Source organism: Prunus mume, linkage group LG4 (genome assembly GCF_029339155.1).
Source record: "Prunus mume cultivar Tortuosa linkage group LG4, ASM2933915v1, whole genome shotgun sequence".
Classification (NCBI taxonomy): domain Eukaryota; kingdom Viridiplantae; phylum Streptophyta; class Magnoliopsida; order Rosales; family Rosaceae; genus Prunus; species Prunus mume.
The window spans coordinates 15,147,831-15,163,214 of NC_142701.1; the positions used below are offsets into that span (position 1 = coordinate 15,147,831).

Genomic DNA, 15,384 nt, shown 5'->3' on the forward strand with positions numbered 1-15,384 from the left:
ATGGGTGTTGAAATTATTCTAACTCTCAACTTCCCCTATGCTTATTAACACATAAGTAATAAAGAATTATGTGAGTTACACATTAAAATACGTAAGTTGATATTTTAAAAACAAGGAATTAGATTGATTAGGGGTAAATAATTCATCACATGCCCATTCATTCTTTTTCCGAATTTAAAATTCCATGATTCATGACTTCCTCAATTCCAAGTAAATAAACATGCCATTAGTTTTAACGAAAATTTGAATGGAATTGACGTCGGGGATGATATTGATGTGTAGAGCAATATGATGGGAATGATATTGATCGAATTTGAAGAATCAATTTTGAATTTACCTCTGTTTTCATCAATGTTGGGAACCTAAAGCAATACCACATGTTAGAATGCTTAAAATATGTTGGCTTATTTGTAATAGTGCCAATACATTGTCTACCACCACATAAAAAGCTTAGAAGAGACTTTGCTAAAGTGTCTTGAGACATATGAAGAAGAAACAACATAAATTTTGGGACAAAAAACTTGAAAACAGAAAAGACGCTAGTAACTCGTAATAAACCTTAAAAATATTTTTGAAAGTATATATAAAAAAAAAAAAAAAAACTTACTGTTTGAATAGAGGTGGGCACAATTTCAAGTCAACCCGATTGAATCGTTCAATCAATCATAATGGGTTGAACAGGTTGAGTAACGGGTTCGAACTAAAGCTTCAATATAGGCATAATTTTGAGATAACTCGACTAAACTGTCCAACTCGATCATAAAAAGTTTGGGTCGAGTTAGATTGACCTAATAATGAGCGGGCCTTAGGTTGAAAAAATCATAAACTGTTATATATCGGGTTGGGTTATAAATTAGGACTAAAATTGATCCAACCCAACCCATGTCATCTCTAACTTAAAAAAAGGAAACGAAAAGAAAAATAAAAATAAAAAGAAGCTGTGGGTTCTGTGACGGAATTGTGCTCTCACTAGAGGAAAAGGAAAAAACAAAAGGGTTAAGGGTTATGGAAAAGGGTAAAGAGAAAAACAAAAGGAGTTAAAAAGGAAAAAAGAAAAAGACAGCGGTCATCACAAGAGGAAGCCAAAAAAACAGACAGACGTTGATAAAAGCATCACCAGTCTGTGAAGTTTCGTTATTTTGTTTTCGCTTCTTTTCCTCAGTTTTCCGTTTGTTTCTTTGAAGAAATTCTCAGGCTTTCGATTCATTATAATCTCAGAACCACTCACCCTGAGACCCAAACTCATTTTCTTGACAATGGGTTTGTTGGATTCCTTCCTCACTTGGCTCCGGAGGTAACCCATCTTGCTCTTTTTCATTTTTCTTTCTTTGGATATGAGTTTCTGTGAAAGGGTTTTTTTTTTTTTCCGGTTTACTGATTGCTGTGTTCAACTTGGTATTATAAAGATTTGAGGTGCGGCAGTTGATTAATTTAATTACTTCCTCCTATGTTGCTAATAATCAATTATGAAAATCAAAACGAAAAGTAATTGCATTATTTGATGGGATTTGTGGAATCTGTAATCACACTGAGCTTTGTTCAATTGGGAACTCTGTGGTTTTATATCATTCTCAAATGAAGTTTCTTTATGATTCAAATGGTTTCCAGCGTTATCCTGTTGCTTTTAGATAACTTAAAAAGTATCGGTGATTTCATTTGTTTATACAAGTAGATTAGTTGCATAACATGATTTTCAGACTTCCTAATTAGCGGCTTAAAAAATATGTGGTCTGACAAAATTTTATGAATTTGAATTTATCGGTCCTATCAAAATTGTAACTATGTGGCTATTCTGCTTGAGGTTGTCTTCATTGTTATGACCATGATGATGACAATTATGAAAGTGAGTTTCAATCTTCTGAGACTAGAACCCATACAATTGTTAGACAGCCCTTATTAGAGGCAAAGCTACCATCTTCATACTATTAAGATTTTCATTTTACTATTCCCTCCATATGAGAAAACAAGAAGGTTGAAATTCTTTGTATTTTCTGTTGTCTCTTTAACTGGAAGGGTTATGGGAAATTGGTCTTTGAGTAAATATTCGGTGTAGGCAACTCTTACCATGAGTGAAGTACTAGAAACCATCTTTGTGCATTTCCTCTTCGTATTTTAAAATAGTTTTTCTCCTTTCGAGTCTGTTATAATCAATGAAATTGAAAGGGTAAGTACATTGGTTTTTTTTTTTTTTTTGGGGGTCAAAATAGTACATTGTTTGTTGGAATAGCCAACTATAGTTTATGTTAGTATGATTTGGAAGTTCTGCGCTAGTTTTTTTTTATGCCTGCATTACGCAGGGATACTGGAATTTGGAAACGTCCGATTTCTCTGTTTTAGGGGGTTAAGTTGAGAGAATGACTACAATCCCATTGTTGTACAGCAGATCTAATGTTGACAGTGGATGTGAACCCCTTGTTAATTCTCATTACTCATTCCACTCCTTGTATTCTGGCAATGATTTTTCTTCCTTTGAGTTAATAGTTAGATACTTCATCATATGGCATTAAGCTTCATGGTCATGAATGGCTTTTTGAGCTTCATGGTCATGAATGGCTTTTTGAGCTTCCTGTGAGTTTGATCTAATGAAGTTCGAGAAACACTATAGTAATCTGTTGTCAGTTCTTTTCATATCCTTAAAGGGCTGTGAACCATGCATCTCTTTGTTTTGTGTGTTTCGTTATATTTGCTCCACATGTCATCATGGATAGGCACTTTCTTTTCTTGATAATAAACACAAAATTTATTCAAAATGCAAAAATTGAAAGTCCAAGCGTAGTCAATAAGTGTTACAACCCTGGACCCTGGAGTTGGGGTCAAGGCCAAGGCATGATGGCTGCCATGCCCTTGCCAAGGCAAGGGTGCATATGACAGGTGCACACAACCAAGTGAAGAAAGGTATAAGTGTGGGAATTCTTGTACAAATGTGCCAAGATCTTGTTATCAATGAACTATGATGAGCACACACACACACAACCAGTAAAAAAAAGGATAAAAAAACACACCGCGAAAGAAAGAAAAAAAATCCACTAGAAATTGTACCCAAACTAGGTTTGGCGATTTGTGCCTATATCCTTGATAATCACCCTGAGAAATTTCAGTAGTCAAGAAAGGAACAACTTTGCTTACAAGAAGAAGCCCAGTAGCCCTTTGTTAACCCTAGGTCTTAATTTCTCTCTCACCCTTGCTCAAATCCTTTGGTGCCTCCCTTGTATCTCTCATTTTGTTTCCCAACCCCCTAAAGTTTTATTTGTATCACATAGGGCTCAGCTTACAATTAGACCCGAAGTAGGAAACTAAAACCCCTTAAAAAAATATGTAAAAGACAACCCGAGTTAAAACAGGAAACCTGAGAGCCAACTGGTCGGCTAGCTAGACTGACTGGTCACTTGCTGTGCGACACATTCCGACCGGTTGCTCTGCTTTGACTCCGAATCCTGCAGTTTCAGTGAGTAGCTACCGGTCGGACCCTTGTACAAGCCTCGTTTTCTTGCTTCCAAACTATCAAGATTTCACTAAAATCTGTGTAAATTAATGAGATTTATGGTGAAAACTCAGTAAAGCATGACCATGCACGCAACAGAGATCTAGAGTTTTCTGAAATGCGAGCGAGCACTAAACAGTTGAATTAAAAATCAAAGTTCCAATGCTAATGGATTTTACCCACCCACCCCAAAAAAAAAAAAAACCTTAATGAGAAAACTATAAAGATTTTAAAGCCCAAGTTCAAAATTTCATACAAAAAATTTGACACTTGTATTCACGTGATCAGGCAATCCCTAGAAAAGTAAAACAAGCATGTTTGAGAAGTTTGAATAAGGAAACTTAAAATCCTAAAATCTCAAATTCATAAGAATCCTGATGCAGTTGTCAGTAGATCAGGCTTGCCTCTCGTTTGATTGAAACATTTGTGAAAACATCCTTTCTTGTTTCATTTGATAAACCAATTGAATGGATTCAAAGCTGACAGATCTCGGTCGATCGATGTGTAGCAACTTCAACTGATCTTCTGTCTTATGATATTTCTTGATATCAACACTCAGTTTTGTATTATGCTCTTTTTCTTGGAAGAGGCAGCAACTGTAGTTGAGTTGTGTGTAGTGAAATGAGTCATTAGGTCCTAGAAACATGAGCAAAGTATTAATAGCAAACCAGATGGGAAGTCCCTACAAGCCCCAGATGGGTCCCAGCCTAGATCACAACTTTGATGCAGAATGGAGTGACAATTCCATTCCATCTTGCCAGCCCTTTGTACACCAACCTCTTAACCCATATCAGTTCTATGATATGTCTAAATTATCTTGGTAGTCTTTAGTTCCTACAAAACCGTCCCGACTACTCGGTCTGCAAATCCCCTATTATTTCAGTTCGAACAGTCTCAGCTCCAGTGCAGAGGCATATCTTCCTATCTTAGCTGTACCTGATCTTAAAGGATACAGAGTACAAGGATAGTAGGGTCTCTACCTTTGAGCCATTAGAATCTGTTTACACCTGGAAAAACTGTTACATGTCTGGTAATACTAATTGATACGACATGGGACAAGTTTACTGATACATTGTTTACGCTTGTAAAAGCTGGACTTCACAGCGGTCATGTTCATATACAAGTGGATCCAAACTTTACACTAGATTGAGTGCAGTTCTCTTATTTCCATTATTAGCTATTCCTTGCATCTTTGATTCATATTAACACGGATGGGATGACTGACCAAAATTCAGAAAATACTGGTTCTCAGGTTGTTTGTCTGTATATCTGAAAATGATGCCATCCATGCATACACACTTTTGATTTTTTTATTTGCTTACCAACTGGTTTGTTCAGGAATTGTTTTACTAAATTCATGGCAGATGAGTGAAATTTCGTCTGATACATATATTTGTTAGATACTTCCACAGAAATATCAGTGTGAAGGTTTGAAAAGGAAGAGAAAAAAAGGATTTGTAGTGCTGAAAAAGAACAATTTTGCCTAAAAGATATTCCTCTTGGATACTGCATATGATGACTTCTGTTAATCCCTGTCTAAATTGTGCATTCTTTGGTTGAAGCATAATTTGCGGTAATTTTGTATGATACTTGCACGTTTGAACCATAATAGCTGTAAGGTGTTATAACTATTGGCTTCCGCATCTTCACATTTTCTTAATTCTTGAGCACACAATGAAATAGGTAGAGAGTCCATTTTCTTGGGCAGTGAGTCCTATTTGCATTATCCTTTCTTTTATTATGACACTGTTGCAAAATGGAAGGTCTCTAGATTTCTCTATGATCGGTCTGCTAACTTTGTATCATCCTACTCTGTGCCTACATTTCAGCTTATTCTTTAAACAGGAAATGGAACTTTCACTAGTAGGGCTTCAGAATGCAGGAAAGACGTCTCTTTTAAATGCCATTGCTGTGAGTGAAACACAAACTTTGCACATCCTTTCTAGTATGTATCGTTGCTGCCCCTTCACATTAATCATTCTATGTTTTCATTACCAGACAGGTGGCTACAGTGAGGACATGATTCCAACCGTAAGCATCTTTTCTCGAACAAATTGTGGAATTAGGTTTATCACATTTTTTTGGGTGGTGTGAAAAATATATGTTTCTAGTATTTTAAGAGGAATTGTTTCCTAATATGAAAACCAGGTTGGATTCAACATGCGAAAAGTAACCAAGGGAAACGTGACAATTAAGGTTTGGGACCTTGGAGGGCAACGGAGGTTCCGTACAATGTGGGAGCGTTACTGTCGTGGTGTCTCTGTAATTGTGTAATTCCTTCAGTCACTTTGTATTATATTAAGTTTTCTCCTTTTGAAATTTCATCTCTATCTTTTGCCGTCAATTCCTTTTCAGATGCTTCTGGCTTTTGAGGAAACCAGCAAATGCCTGCTGCCTGTGTGCAGGAACAGTATATTTTGATCCTGAAAATTAAGCCTCACCTTTGGACTCTTTCTATATTTTTGACATTTATGTTCTCCTAAGAAACGTCGAAAAATTTAACTGTCAATCATGCTTATGAAAAAAAGACTTGCTTTGATATTTAAATCCATTATTATATAAAGTCGGCTGTCTATCCTTCCTTAGTGTTCTCTTGGCCGGCATTAATCAATTCTCTTATCCTTCATCAGACAGCTATTTCAAGACTTTCCACATTTGTTTATCAATATACATACATTTTATATTTATTTAATTTAGAGGTCTTGGCATTCATTCCCAGCCTGGTAGCTGAGCTGTCCATCAATCTGGTTCCTTTCTAATCCTTCCTTCGTACTGGATGTTGTCACAGGTATGTAGTTGATGCTGCTGACAGAGACAGTGTTCCAATATCTCGAAGTGAGCTACATGACCTCTTGATGAAACCTTCCTTAAGTGGGATTCCTTTACTTGTTCTTGGCAACAAAATCGACAAGTCTGAGGCTCTTTCCAAGCAAGCATTGGTTGATCAACTGTGAGTGCAGAATGTGATATAAGTTGTTACTTCAATCATCATTCTCTGTTGATTATTTCTACTCCTAGAAACCTTGATGTGTTCCATTTGGTGTTTTCAGAGGCCTAGATTCAATTACGGACAAGGAGGTCTGCTGCTATATGATCTCATGCAAGGATTCCATAAATATAGATGTTGTCATTGATTGGCTTATCAAACACTCCAAAACAGCAACCTGATCCATGAATCGATCAATTACAGAGTGTTTGATCAAACAAAGTTCGACACGAGCTGAAAAGGTGAATTGATGAAAACAACCACTGTTGAGACTCTGTAACTAGTAGGATTTCGCTATTCGCCAGATAGAATTATCTGTACAGTACTTATATAGCCGGCAAGCAAGTCTGTCATGCGTTGGTTGTTATAAATTGCCTTGTTCGTTTGAAATGATTTCGATTTTCAAATGAAGGATCCTAAATTAGAAGCACCATTTTTGTGAGATAAATATATTGTGAATTACTATTGTTTGAAGTTTTGTGGTGTCCCCGTACTCCCCGTGAAGGCTTTTAGTAGGAGACTTCGGGAGCTATTCCAATTCCCAAACACTAGAAGGGCCATTTTCTTCTCGTTCGTGTTCAGAGGATGGGAAATGGAGACAAAAATAATAACCAACCAGATTGAGACGCATGTTTGATTCATATTGGAATGAACCTAGTTGAAATCTGAATATTTCCATTTGTAAAAGAAAATGGACACTAAAATAGCACCTGCTTGCACTACATAAGTTGAAAATGAGTAATCAAACTAAATAATATTGAAGGTGACGACAGAGTTATGTCGTCGTGTCGTGTTTCGACGGTGACTAGGTTTATTATAATCCGTCATCTTTGCATAAAAAAAAGCTTTGCACACCACAAAGACACCATCGAACATCTTTGAACTTGTATGTGTATATGTGATTAGGTATCAAATCAATTTTTTGCTTCATAACTCTGGTCTCTATCATAATGAATAGGAAATTCGAATCATTGTCCCCCCATTGTAACATCCACACATTTGGATGACCTCAAAATTCTAGAACACAACTCGTTTCAATGGAATTCTCAAAGGGGAAAAATAAAAAACACTTAAAGGGAGAAGAGAAGTGTTATTAAGTAAACAAACATCCTTTTGTCTTTGCCAATGTGAAGCATTTAGCCAGTGTATGATTCCTCATCTAGAAGCGAAAACGCAAAGACTTTCGTGTAAAGACTTGGACTGGCAGGGGTTGCTGTTTGTAGAGAAATTATTAAACCAAGTGGCAAGGGAAAGTCCAAGTGAAATTGAAATTCCAAGAAAATAAAGTAAACGTGAAAATTTTGTGGGTAATAATACTAATAGTAGAAGTTAAGACCATCTCACTGCCAAGTAAGAAATTAAAGTTACTTTGGAATATATGCAAGTTGAACGGATAAAGACTTGACTTGCATTGAGAAGGTTCGGATTGAAGACAAAATAAAGGAGGCGCATTGAGAAGGTTCCTGCACGATATTTTCATTTTTCGGCACTTACTTTGACCAAAACCAGACATTCACATACATTTTTTCCGAAAATTATTGGGTTTCAACTTCTAGTATTTAGCATATACTGTCCGATTTCTTTGAAAAACGAAGTTACATACAGCTCAAGTCTACACGACATACAATTTGTCTTACATCTAGATGTGAATGTTCGACCTTTCATCCTAGATCCCTTGTCAATCGAGCGACAGTGTAACTTTCTTTTGTCACTCTCGTTGACTGGCACATATTTCTTGCTTAGATTCCAATCAAACAAGTGATTTATAAATCAACAATTACACATATTATATATGGTATGAGTGGGGAAAAAACCGTTAGAACAATTCAAACCGGCTAAACCGAACCAATTCAAATGGTTTTGATTCTGTTTTTGCACCAAAAAAATATAGAAGTGAACATGACCAAACCAAACCACAATTAGTTTGTTTTGGTGTGGCTCATGTGAAACGCCTAAATTCAACCAAACTGCCTACATCAATGTATTATCTTTTTGACATTTGGAATTTCTTATTGATTCTAACTGTTATTACCTTTGTGGAGGGGGTGTTTCCAACCTAGACAAGACCCAAAATGGGATAATCATGCTACGAACTGGCGATTGACTTTACTAGATAAAGATGAGGAATATGAGTATGTTTTCCGTCTGTTTTTAAAACAGCTGCAGTAAAAGCCACATACATTGCTAAATTCAGTGGGTGTATTGGCTGGCTTTCTTTTGCAAAGTCTGGTGCAACATTATTTTCAGCAGAGGAAGAGGATCAAAATAGCAGCAATGGGAAGAGGCAAACACTAACCCTTTCCTTCCTTTACTAACTCTCTTTCCCTTTATGGGAAGAGGTTTTATGAGTAAGAGATGGAAAATTTTGCTTAAAACTAAAGTGTGTAGGACCATACATGGCGTATAAAAAAATGTATAGTGCTTTTGAAAAGAACAAATATACTAAAAAGTATATATATACGGGCGTGGCTCTATATTAATGGATAATCATATTACTTTATATATAATTAATTAACTAAACTATATATTAATACGAAAATTAATCATTACTTCGGTTAAATTAATTAATTAATTAATTAATCTATTTATTTAATGATCATAGCCTTCATCTTGTCTAGTGATGATCAAATAGGGAAGTCTCATTTCTCTTTGTATTTTTTCTATGCATTAATTTCTATATTTAATTTAATTAGGACATAATTAAGAGATTTTATTTTATTTTATTTTTTTATGAAACATAATTACGAGAAATTGGATGGGACCTTTTTGCTTTGTACACACGACTAATTAAAGAAGCAGTAGTGTAAATGTAAAATCGGGGATGACGGAGAAGTACAAAAAGCATTTATTTATAATTAGGGTTCCAAAATTTCCTCATGAAGATTTGTGGCGGTGTCGTTTTATCTCCATTGGAGTCTCACGCTTCAAACGCAAGCAAAGAAGGTTGATGAGGTGGAGCTATCTGATCAAGACGCCCACACGTGTTACGCGTTACCCCCAGCAGGTCAACACGTGTATACCCAAAAGTCGGAGAAAGAACTGATTAGCACCACCAAAAATAGAAATTAAATTAAATTCTGAAAGATTAAAAAAAAATAATGGAAGTAAACGAAACAATTAAAATGTAGCATAGTGACATCCAATGTTTGTTTAATAAAGTTTTTAAATGGACTAATAGTGGATTCAAATAATGTATTACGCTTCTAACAATTTTTATTGATTGCGATAACATTTTTCAATACTTCTTCAAAAGACGTAGGTGTTTCTTTAAAAGAACGTGGATTTTCAACGAAAATTTTATTGTAAAAATTGCTTTCAACGAAAATGCTCGTGAATATAAGTGCTTCTTACATAAACATTCGCAAACAGACTCTCAGACAAATGTCTGTTAAAGGAGGTCATGAATTTAAATTTCATTAACACCAATTGTTAAATGAGAGAGAGAGAGGGGAAAAAAAAGAAATAAATCAAATACTTGAACCAGCTAAGCCAAGCCAAAGTCCATAGTAGGAAAGTCTTCTTGGCCTTGGGCGCTGTTTGGCTTATTATATTATTATATCTTTAAGAGTTATGTGGGTGAATACATACTATATATAGGTGGGTGGGAATGAGTCTAAACTTGTTATCTGCACATCTCAGGATCAGCCTGTGCCTTATTTTACATATCAGCCTGCCTTGGCCTAGGCCTAGCTAAGCTAAGACTGCTAAGTTGAAGACTTGAATATAGCTTATTGAGCAGCCTTATACAAATTATAGCTAATTGGTCTTATAGCTTTTGTGGGTTGTGTTTGATTTTGGGGAGGATTAATCAAAATGGGAAGGCAACCATGCTGTGACAAAGTAGGGTTGAAGAAGGGGCCATGGACAGCTGAAGAGGACAAGAAGCTCATTAACTTCATCCTCACCAATGGCCAATGCTGCTGGAGAGCTGTTCCTAAGCTTGCAGGTCTCATATCCATTATCATATATTTATACTTCATTTTTGTCACTACATTCTAGAGAGAGACAAAGAGAGAAAGGGATGTGCAAATTTGAATGCTCTGTTATTCATTCTGTTTCTTTCCTTCAGGGGAGAGGGGTAGGAGAACATGTGTTTTCTGTTAATGTTTTTGAATTCCAAAACTTTTACAAGTTTCTCTTTTGTTTTCAGAAATTGGGTTTATTCTAATTCATCATTTCATCTCTTCATCTTTGTTTTTAATTTTCTTCTCTCTCAGAAAAACCAAATAAGGTGGCTCTGAAGTTTTCTTTTTGTTTTTTGTTTTCTGTTTCCTCCTTTGTTTTTGCTCTGGGAAATTAAGGAAAATGAGCTAACAGTTTAAGAGGCCTGATTCTCATGATTATCAATATTAAAGTGGAAACTTATTGGAATTTGAATGCCCCAATATTTTCAATGAATTATCAGCTCACTGATTATAGCTATGGTGGGTTGGTCTCAATTGCAGGATTGTTAAGGTGTGGAAAAAGTTGCAGGCTGAGATGGACCAACTATCTTAGGCCAGACTTGAAGAGAGGTCTTTTATCAGAAACTGAAGAGAAAATGGTCATTGATCTTCATGCTCAACTTGGCAACAGGTTTATTTTTTTTATAGCAAGTTCAAATATTTCTGCCATTTCTGAAATTACAGATTAATTATAATTAAGGAACTCTTTGTCATTTTAGTAAATACTAATAGAAGACCAGATTATACAATTTCTGGGAAATGAGATGTCTGAGGATTTTACACCCAGTCCAACATGAATTTTATTTTTTTGTTCTTTTGACTTGAGATTTTTTTAAAAAATACAGCATGTTAATTACTATAGAACCTTGAATTCAACAGTGCTGAAATATGCAGTCTTGTCCTTCTGTATATTTTGTATTATTGGACCTTTCTTATGGCCATAAAGTCAAATAATCTTTTGATGATGCTAAAAAGACTTAAAGCAAATTATTTAATTTGTTTTCTTCTGCATTTTCTTTCTTGCGTGCTCAAGTCAAATATTGTCTATTTTCTCAGATGGTCTAAGATTGCCTCTCATCTCCCTGGAAGAACAGACAATGAGATCAAAAATCATTGGAACACCCACATCAAGAAGAAGTTGAAGAAAATGGGGATTGATCCTCTCACCCACAAACCAATTGCTAATGATGTGAATGATCAAAGCCAACAAGAACAAAGTCAAAACCAACAAGAAGAAGCACAAAAATCTTGTCCAGCTAATGACACATTTGAAGTTGAGCAAAACACCCCTGCTGCTCAAGCCATAGAGGAGGAAGGAGGAGGTGATGAGTTGGATAAAATGGAGCTCTTGATTGATGGGTTCTGCACAGATGACGTTCCATTGATTGAGCCACCTGAGATTCTGGTCCCTTGTGCTCCTTCCTCTTCTTCGTCAACCTCTTCATCTTCATCTTCTTCAAATTCAGCATCCAACTTCCTTGAAGACCTGCATCTCCCAGATTTTGAGTGGCTTTGTGATTACAGCAACAACAATGACAACATTGGCTTGTGGGATGATGACTTCAGCAGTTGGGGTCAAGAATCTTGGGCATATGGGATTTTGTGAAAAGGGGAATTAACAAATTTTCCACTTGGATTATTTGTAATTTGCTTGTTACTTTTGTTTTTTAAAGAGTAGAAAATAAATTATAAGAGAATAGAGAAAACCACATCTTTGAAAAAATCACAATTTCTTTTAGATGTGACATTGGAGTGGAGTGAGCAAAAGGCAATCCCCAGATTCTAATGTTTTGTAAGAAAGCCAAAAAGCATGTAAATCATTTTTTACTCTTTAGAAAGTGTAATAAAATAAATTAAAATAAGGTTTTTGTGTGTTCATGGAAGCATTTGGTTGGATTGGATTGATTGTTGTTTCAATGTATTATTGTAGGCTCCAGTTTTCTCTTTCTCATCATGTTTTCTCATCCTTTGTCTTGAAGGATTAATTCAGTAAACCTTTTCAAGAACCCGATTGGTTACATTTCATTACCATGTTATTTAAGTTGCGTCACCTTTTTCTTGCCTTCTTATTTATTGTTCAACGTAATATTGTATTGATCACAGTGATGATGATATTGGCTGTCAATTTTCATTTTTACCAAAATTAAGGAAGGGGCGTTTTCTCACACGCACTGTCAAAATTCCATAAAACCAATAATCATCAAGTCAATATCATTTTCCATTAAGCTAAATCTCGGTGCGCTATCAATTTCCATTCATCCATACAAATTATGCACTCAGCAGGCTGCTCACAGTTGGTGAGGCACTAAACACGTGTAGTCAGGCCACAGAGTTAACCCCTACGTGTTGCCTTAAGTTATAGGCTGGTCCACAAATCGCACCAAACTTCCGTCAAGTTTCCATATTCCTAGGTTGAAGAGAGAAACAAGATAAAGAAAGAAACCAAACTGATTGTCCCCCTCTATCAATGCTTCTTTTCACTGTTGTTCAAACCCGCGGGTAATGTTAGCATTTCATATGATATATGACATACAATTCCTAAATAAATTATTGTCGAATAAAATCATGTATGTTAAATTATCACATGAGGATCAACATCATATGACAATAGTAACTTGATTGCTTAATACACTTACAGAGCTATTTTTTGTATCATTCTCGTCACACATTTGCTTAATGCATGAAGTATCGAACTCAGTACAAATTTGTAATATATATGTGAGTCGAAAATAAGATTTAAATTATCACTAGATTAAAGGGTAGTTGATATTTAACTAATTAATATAAAGTTTTAAAAAAATTATTTGTTTAGTATTATTCATTAACTTACATTATCATGGGAAGAAGAACAAAGCAAGTTCGTTTCTTATTTATAGACTATATAGTTCAAGAAATTTATATAGTAGTATGTAGTCAAACATTAGGTTATACGAGCTGGTATTTTTCTTTTTATATTCTTTTAAACCCTTTCTGTTTGAAGGAGATTAATTTATTTCAAAATTAAATTCCACGAACCAGGAGCGAGTGTGGGCGAGGCAAAAATGTACCTTTAAGTTATAAAGTAATTGAGCTGATTTTGTTTGCTCTTCTTTGTCATTTCTTTCAACTGTAGGCGACTCTTTCGATTAGCTTAGCTTATATACGAGAGTAAGCGATTAAACTAACTATTTTTCCGTTCTCATTTGGAGAAAGTGTATATGTATACTAAATTATAAAGGAGGGGGATTCTGACACGCACAATCAAGATGTTATGGAATCAAATTTGAGGTCTCTGATTTGCAAGTTAAGGTCATTTTCTACTAGACTAGACTTCGTTAGCAGCCATATATATACCAAATCTAAACTATCTTTGAAGTTTAGGATTTAATAATAAAATAAAATAAAATATATAGCGCTTGGAATTTTTTGTTTTAAAACTCAATAATGCTTGGATTTGTGATATAAAAAAGTTGAGATTAAACGTTGAGAAAGAGTCAAACAAGCAGTCCAAATCCCAAATCAAAGAAGGCAAACCCTTTTTTAATTATGTGTTGCAACATGATGAAAAACTAATGAGAAAATTACTTCTAGAACGCTTAATAGCGTGTTCGAGGATTTAAAAGCCAACCTGGCAGTGGCATGCATTCAATTAAAGATCTTTTAATTTAATGTATATGTAGAAGTAGAAGTGCCCACCTCACCCAATGTCAACTCCTTTGAGATGGGTTGCTTGTCAACCTATTATTAATTTTTAATCCTATGATTAATTAAAACCAAGTAAAGACAAGTGCTTAATCATTATTGGAAATTGCAATGAAATAAATTCAGATAGAAACTCTAAGCAACAGTTGTTTTCCAAGCCAAAAGAGAGCTACGTTCGACCATCATCTTTCTTCTATTTTGATTTTAAATTTTTTGGGATAGAAACGATAGTCTAAACTATAAGGGAGTTCGACCCAAAAAAAAACCTACAAGGGGAGCGGGAGTTGGGAATTCAAACCTAAAACTATTGGTCTGCAAGTCAAGGCCATTTTTCCACTAGGCTAGACCTCGTTGGCTAATTTCATTTTAATTTTATGTTAAAAAAATTGTTTCATGTACTACCTTGAATTATTATATATTATCATATTTTTGTTTATTATATTATTATCATACGTACGTTAGCTTAATATATGAAAATTGTTAACTCTGCCACATGCTTTAAAGAATGTTAAGAGGATGTTAACTACATGATTAGGAAACTTGTTAATAAATGCGAACTAGCAATGGGGATGCCTTGGTCAATCAAGGCAGTTGAGTTTGTTATGTGTCAACTGCTATTAAATATTCATACACAATCTTAAACTACAGCACAACTTTAAAGAAAACCTACGTTTCCCTCTCTATATGCAAGGTCATGTTTGATGTTTGAATATGCAGTATCAACCAAATAAAATTTGTATTTCTTGTGTGAGTTTTATTCATGCAACGACCTTGTATTCAATGTCTTTACTTGGCAATCAGTACAAATCATTGTTTTTGTCTCGTGAAAGTTAGAATCGTAGGCTACGAGAGTAACATTTATGAAACAATAGTCCAACCATACACCGTGTGAATCACTAATTATGATAATCTTTTAAATTGTAATTTAGAAAATAAATATAGTTTTCGATTATGACATGTGTATTGTAGAGATTCATTAATCACCTCTGAGGAGATAAGAAAGTGCTCTCACAAAAATAAACATCCGTACACCTTGTCAAGATTAGCCCAAGAAATAATATGAATAGGTCTTTGTCATCGTACGGTAGCTTCTTCAAAGAAGATTCCCTGTTCCATGTCATTGACTTTATTAAAACCAATTTCATCTTATTTGACCATGAAAAATTCAGCCCGAGAAAAATAATTATAAACACTAAGAGATAAAGACACAAAATAAAATTGATATACCATCTGGATTGCAGCCTAAGTCCTTGTTTTATCTTTTGATGCGTAGCTGTCCAACTTGACAAAAG

General features: G+C 35.0%; 2 protein-coding genes across 4 annotated transcripts; both read left to right on the forward strand.

Annotated features, from left to right (window-relative positions):
* Positions 1–1,042: 1,042 nt before the first annotated feature.
* On the forward strand, positions 1,043–6,941 carry ARLA1A (ADP-ribosylation factor-like A1A). Of its 3 annotated transcripts, XM_089051042.1 has the most exons (7): positions 1,043–1,294; positions 5,311–5,392; positions 5,480–5,512; positions 5,630–5,751; positions 5,837–5,911; positions 6,270–6,431; positions 6,532–6,941. In XM_089051042.1, exons 1-7 carry the CDS (start codon positions 1,257–1,259, stop codon positions 6,647–6,649), a joined length of 630 nt encoding a protein of 209 aa, XP_088907168.1. In that variant the 5' UTR covers positions 1,043–1,256; the 3' UTR covers positions 6,650–6,941. The 3 variants fall into 3 exon arrangements, with proteins under 3 accessions (XP_088907168.1, XP_008227927.1, XP_016649056.1); XM_008229705.3 differs by lacking the exon at positions 5,837–5,911 and having other exon boundaries at positions 1,054–1,294; XM_016793570.2 differs by lacking the exons at positions 1,043–1,294; positions 5,837–5,911 and having other exon boundaries at positions 5,207–5,392.
* Positions 6,942–10,082: 3,141 nt separating this feature from the next.
* On the forward strand, positions 10,083–12,287 carry LOC103327390 (transcription factor MYB20-like). Its single transcript, XM_008229704.3, has 3 exons — positions 10,083–10,413; positions 10,913–11,042; positions 11,468–12,287. Exons 1-3 carry the CDS (start codon positions 10,281–10,283, stop codon positions 12,015–12,017), a joined length of 813 nt encoding a protein of 270 aa, XP_008227926.1. The 5' UTR covers positions 10,083–10,280; the 3' UTR covers positions 12,018–12,287.
* Positions 12,288–15,384: the final 3,097 nt, after the last annotated feature.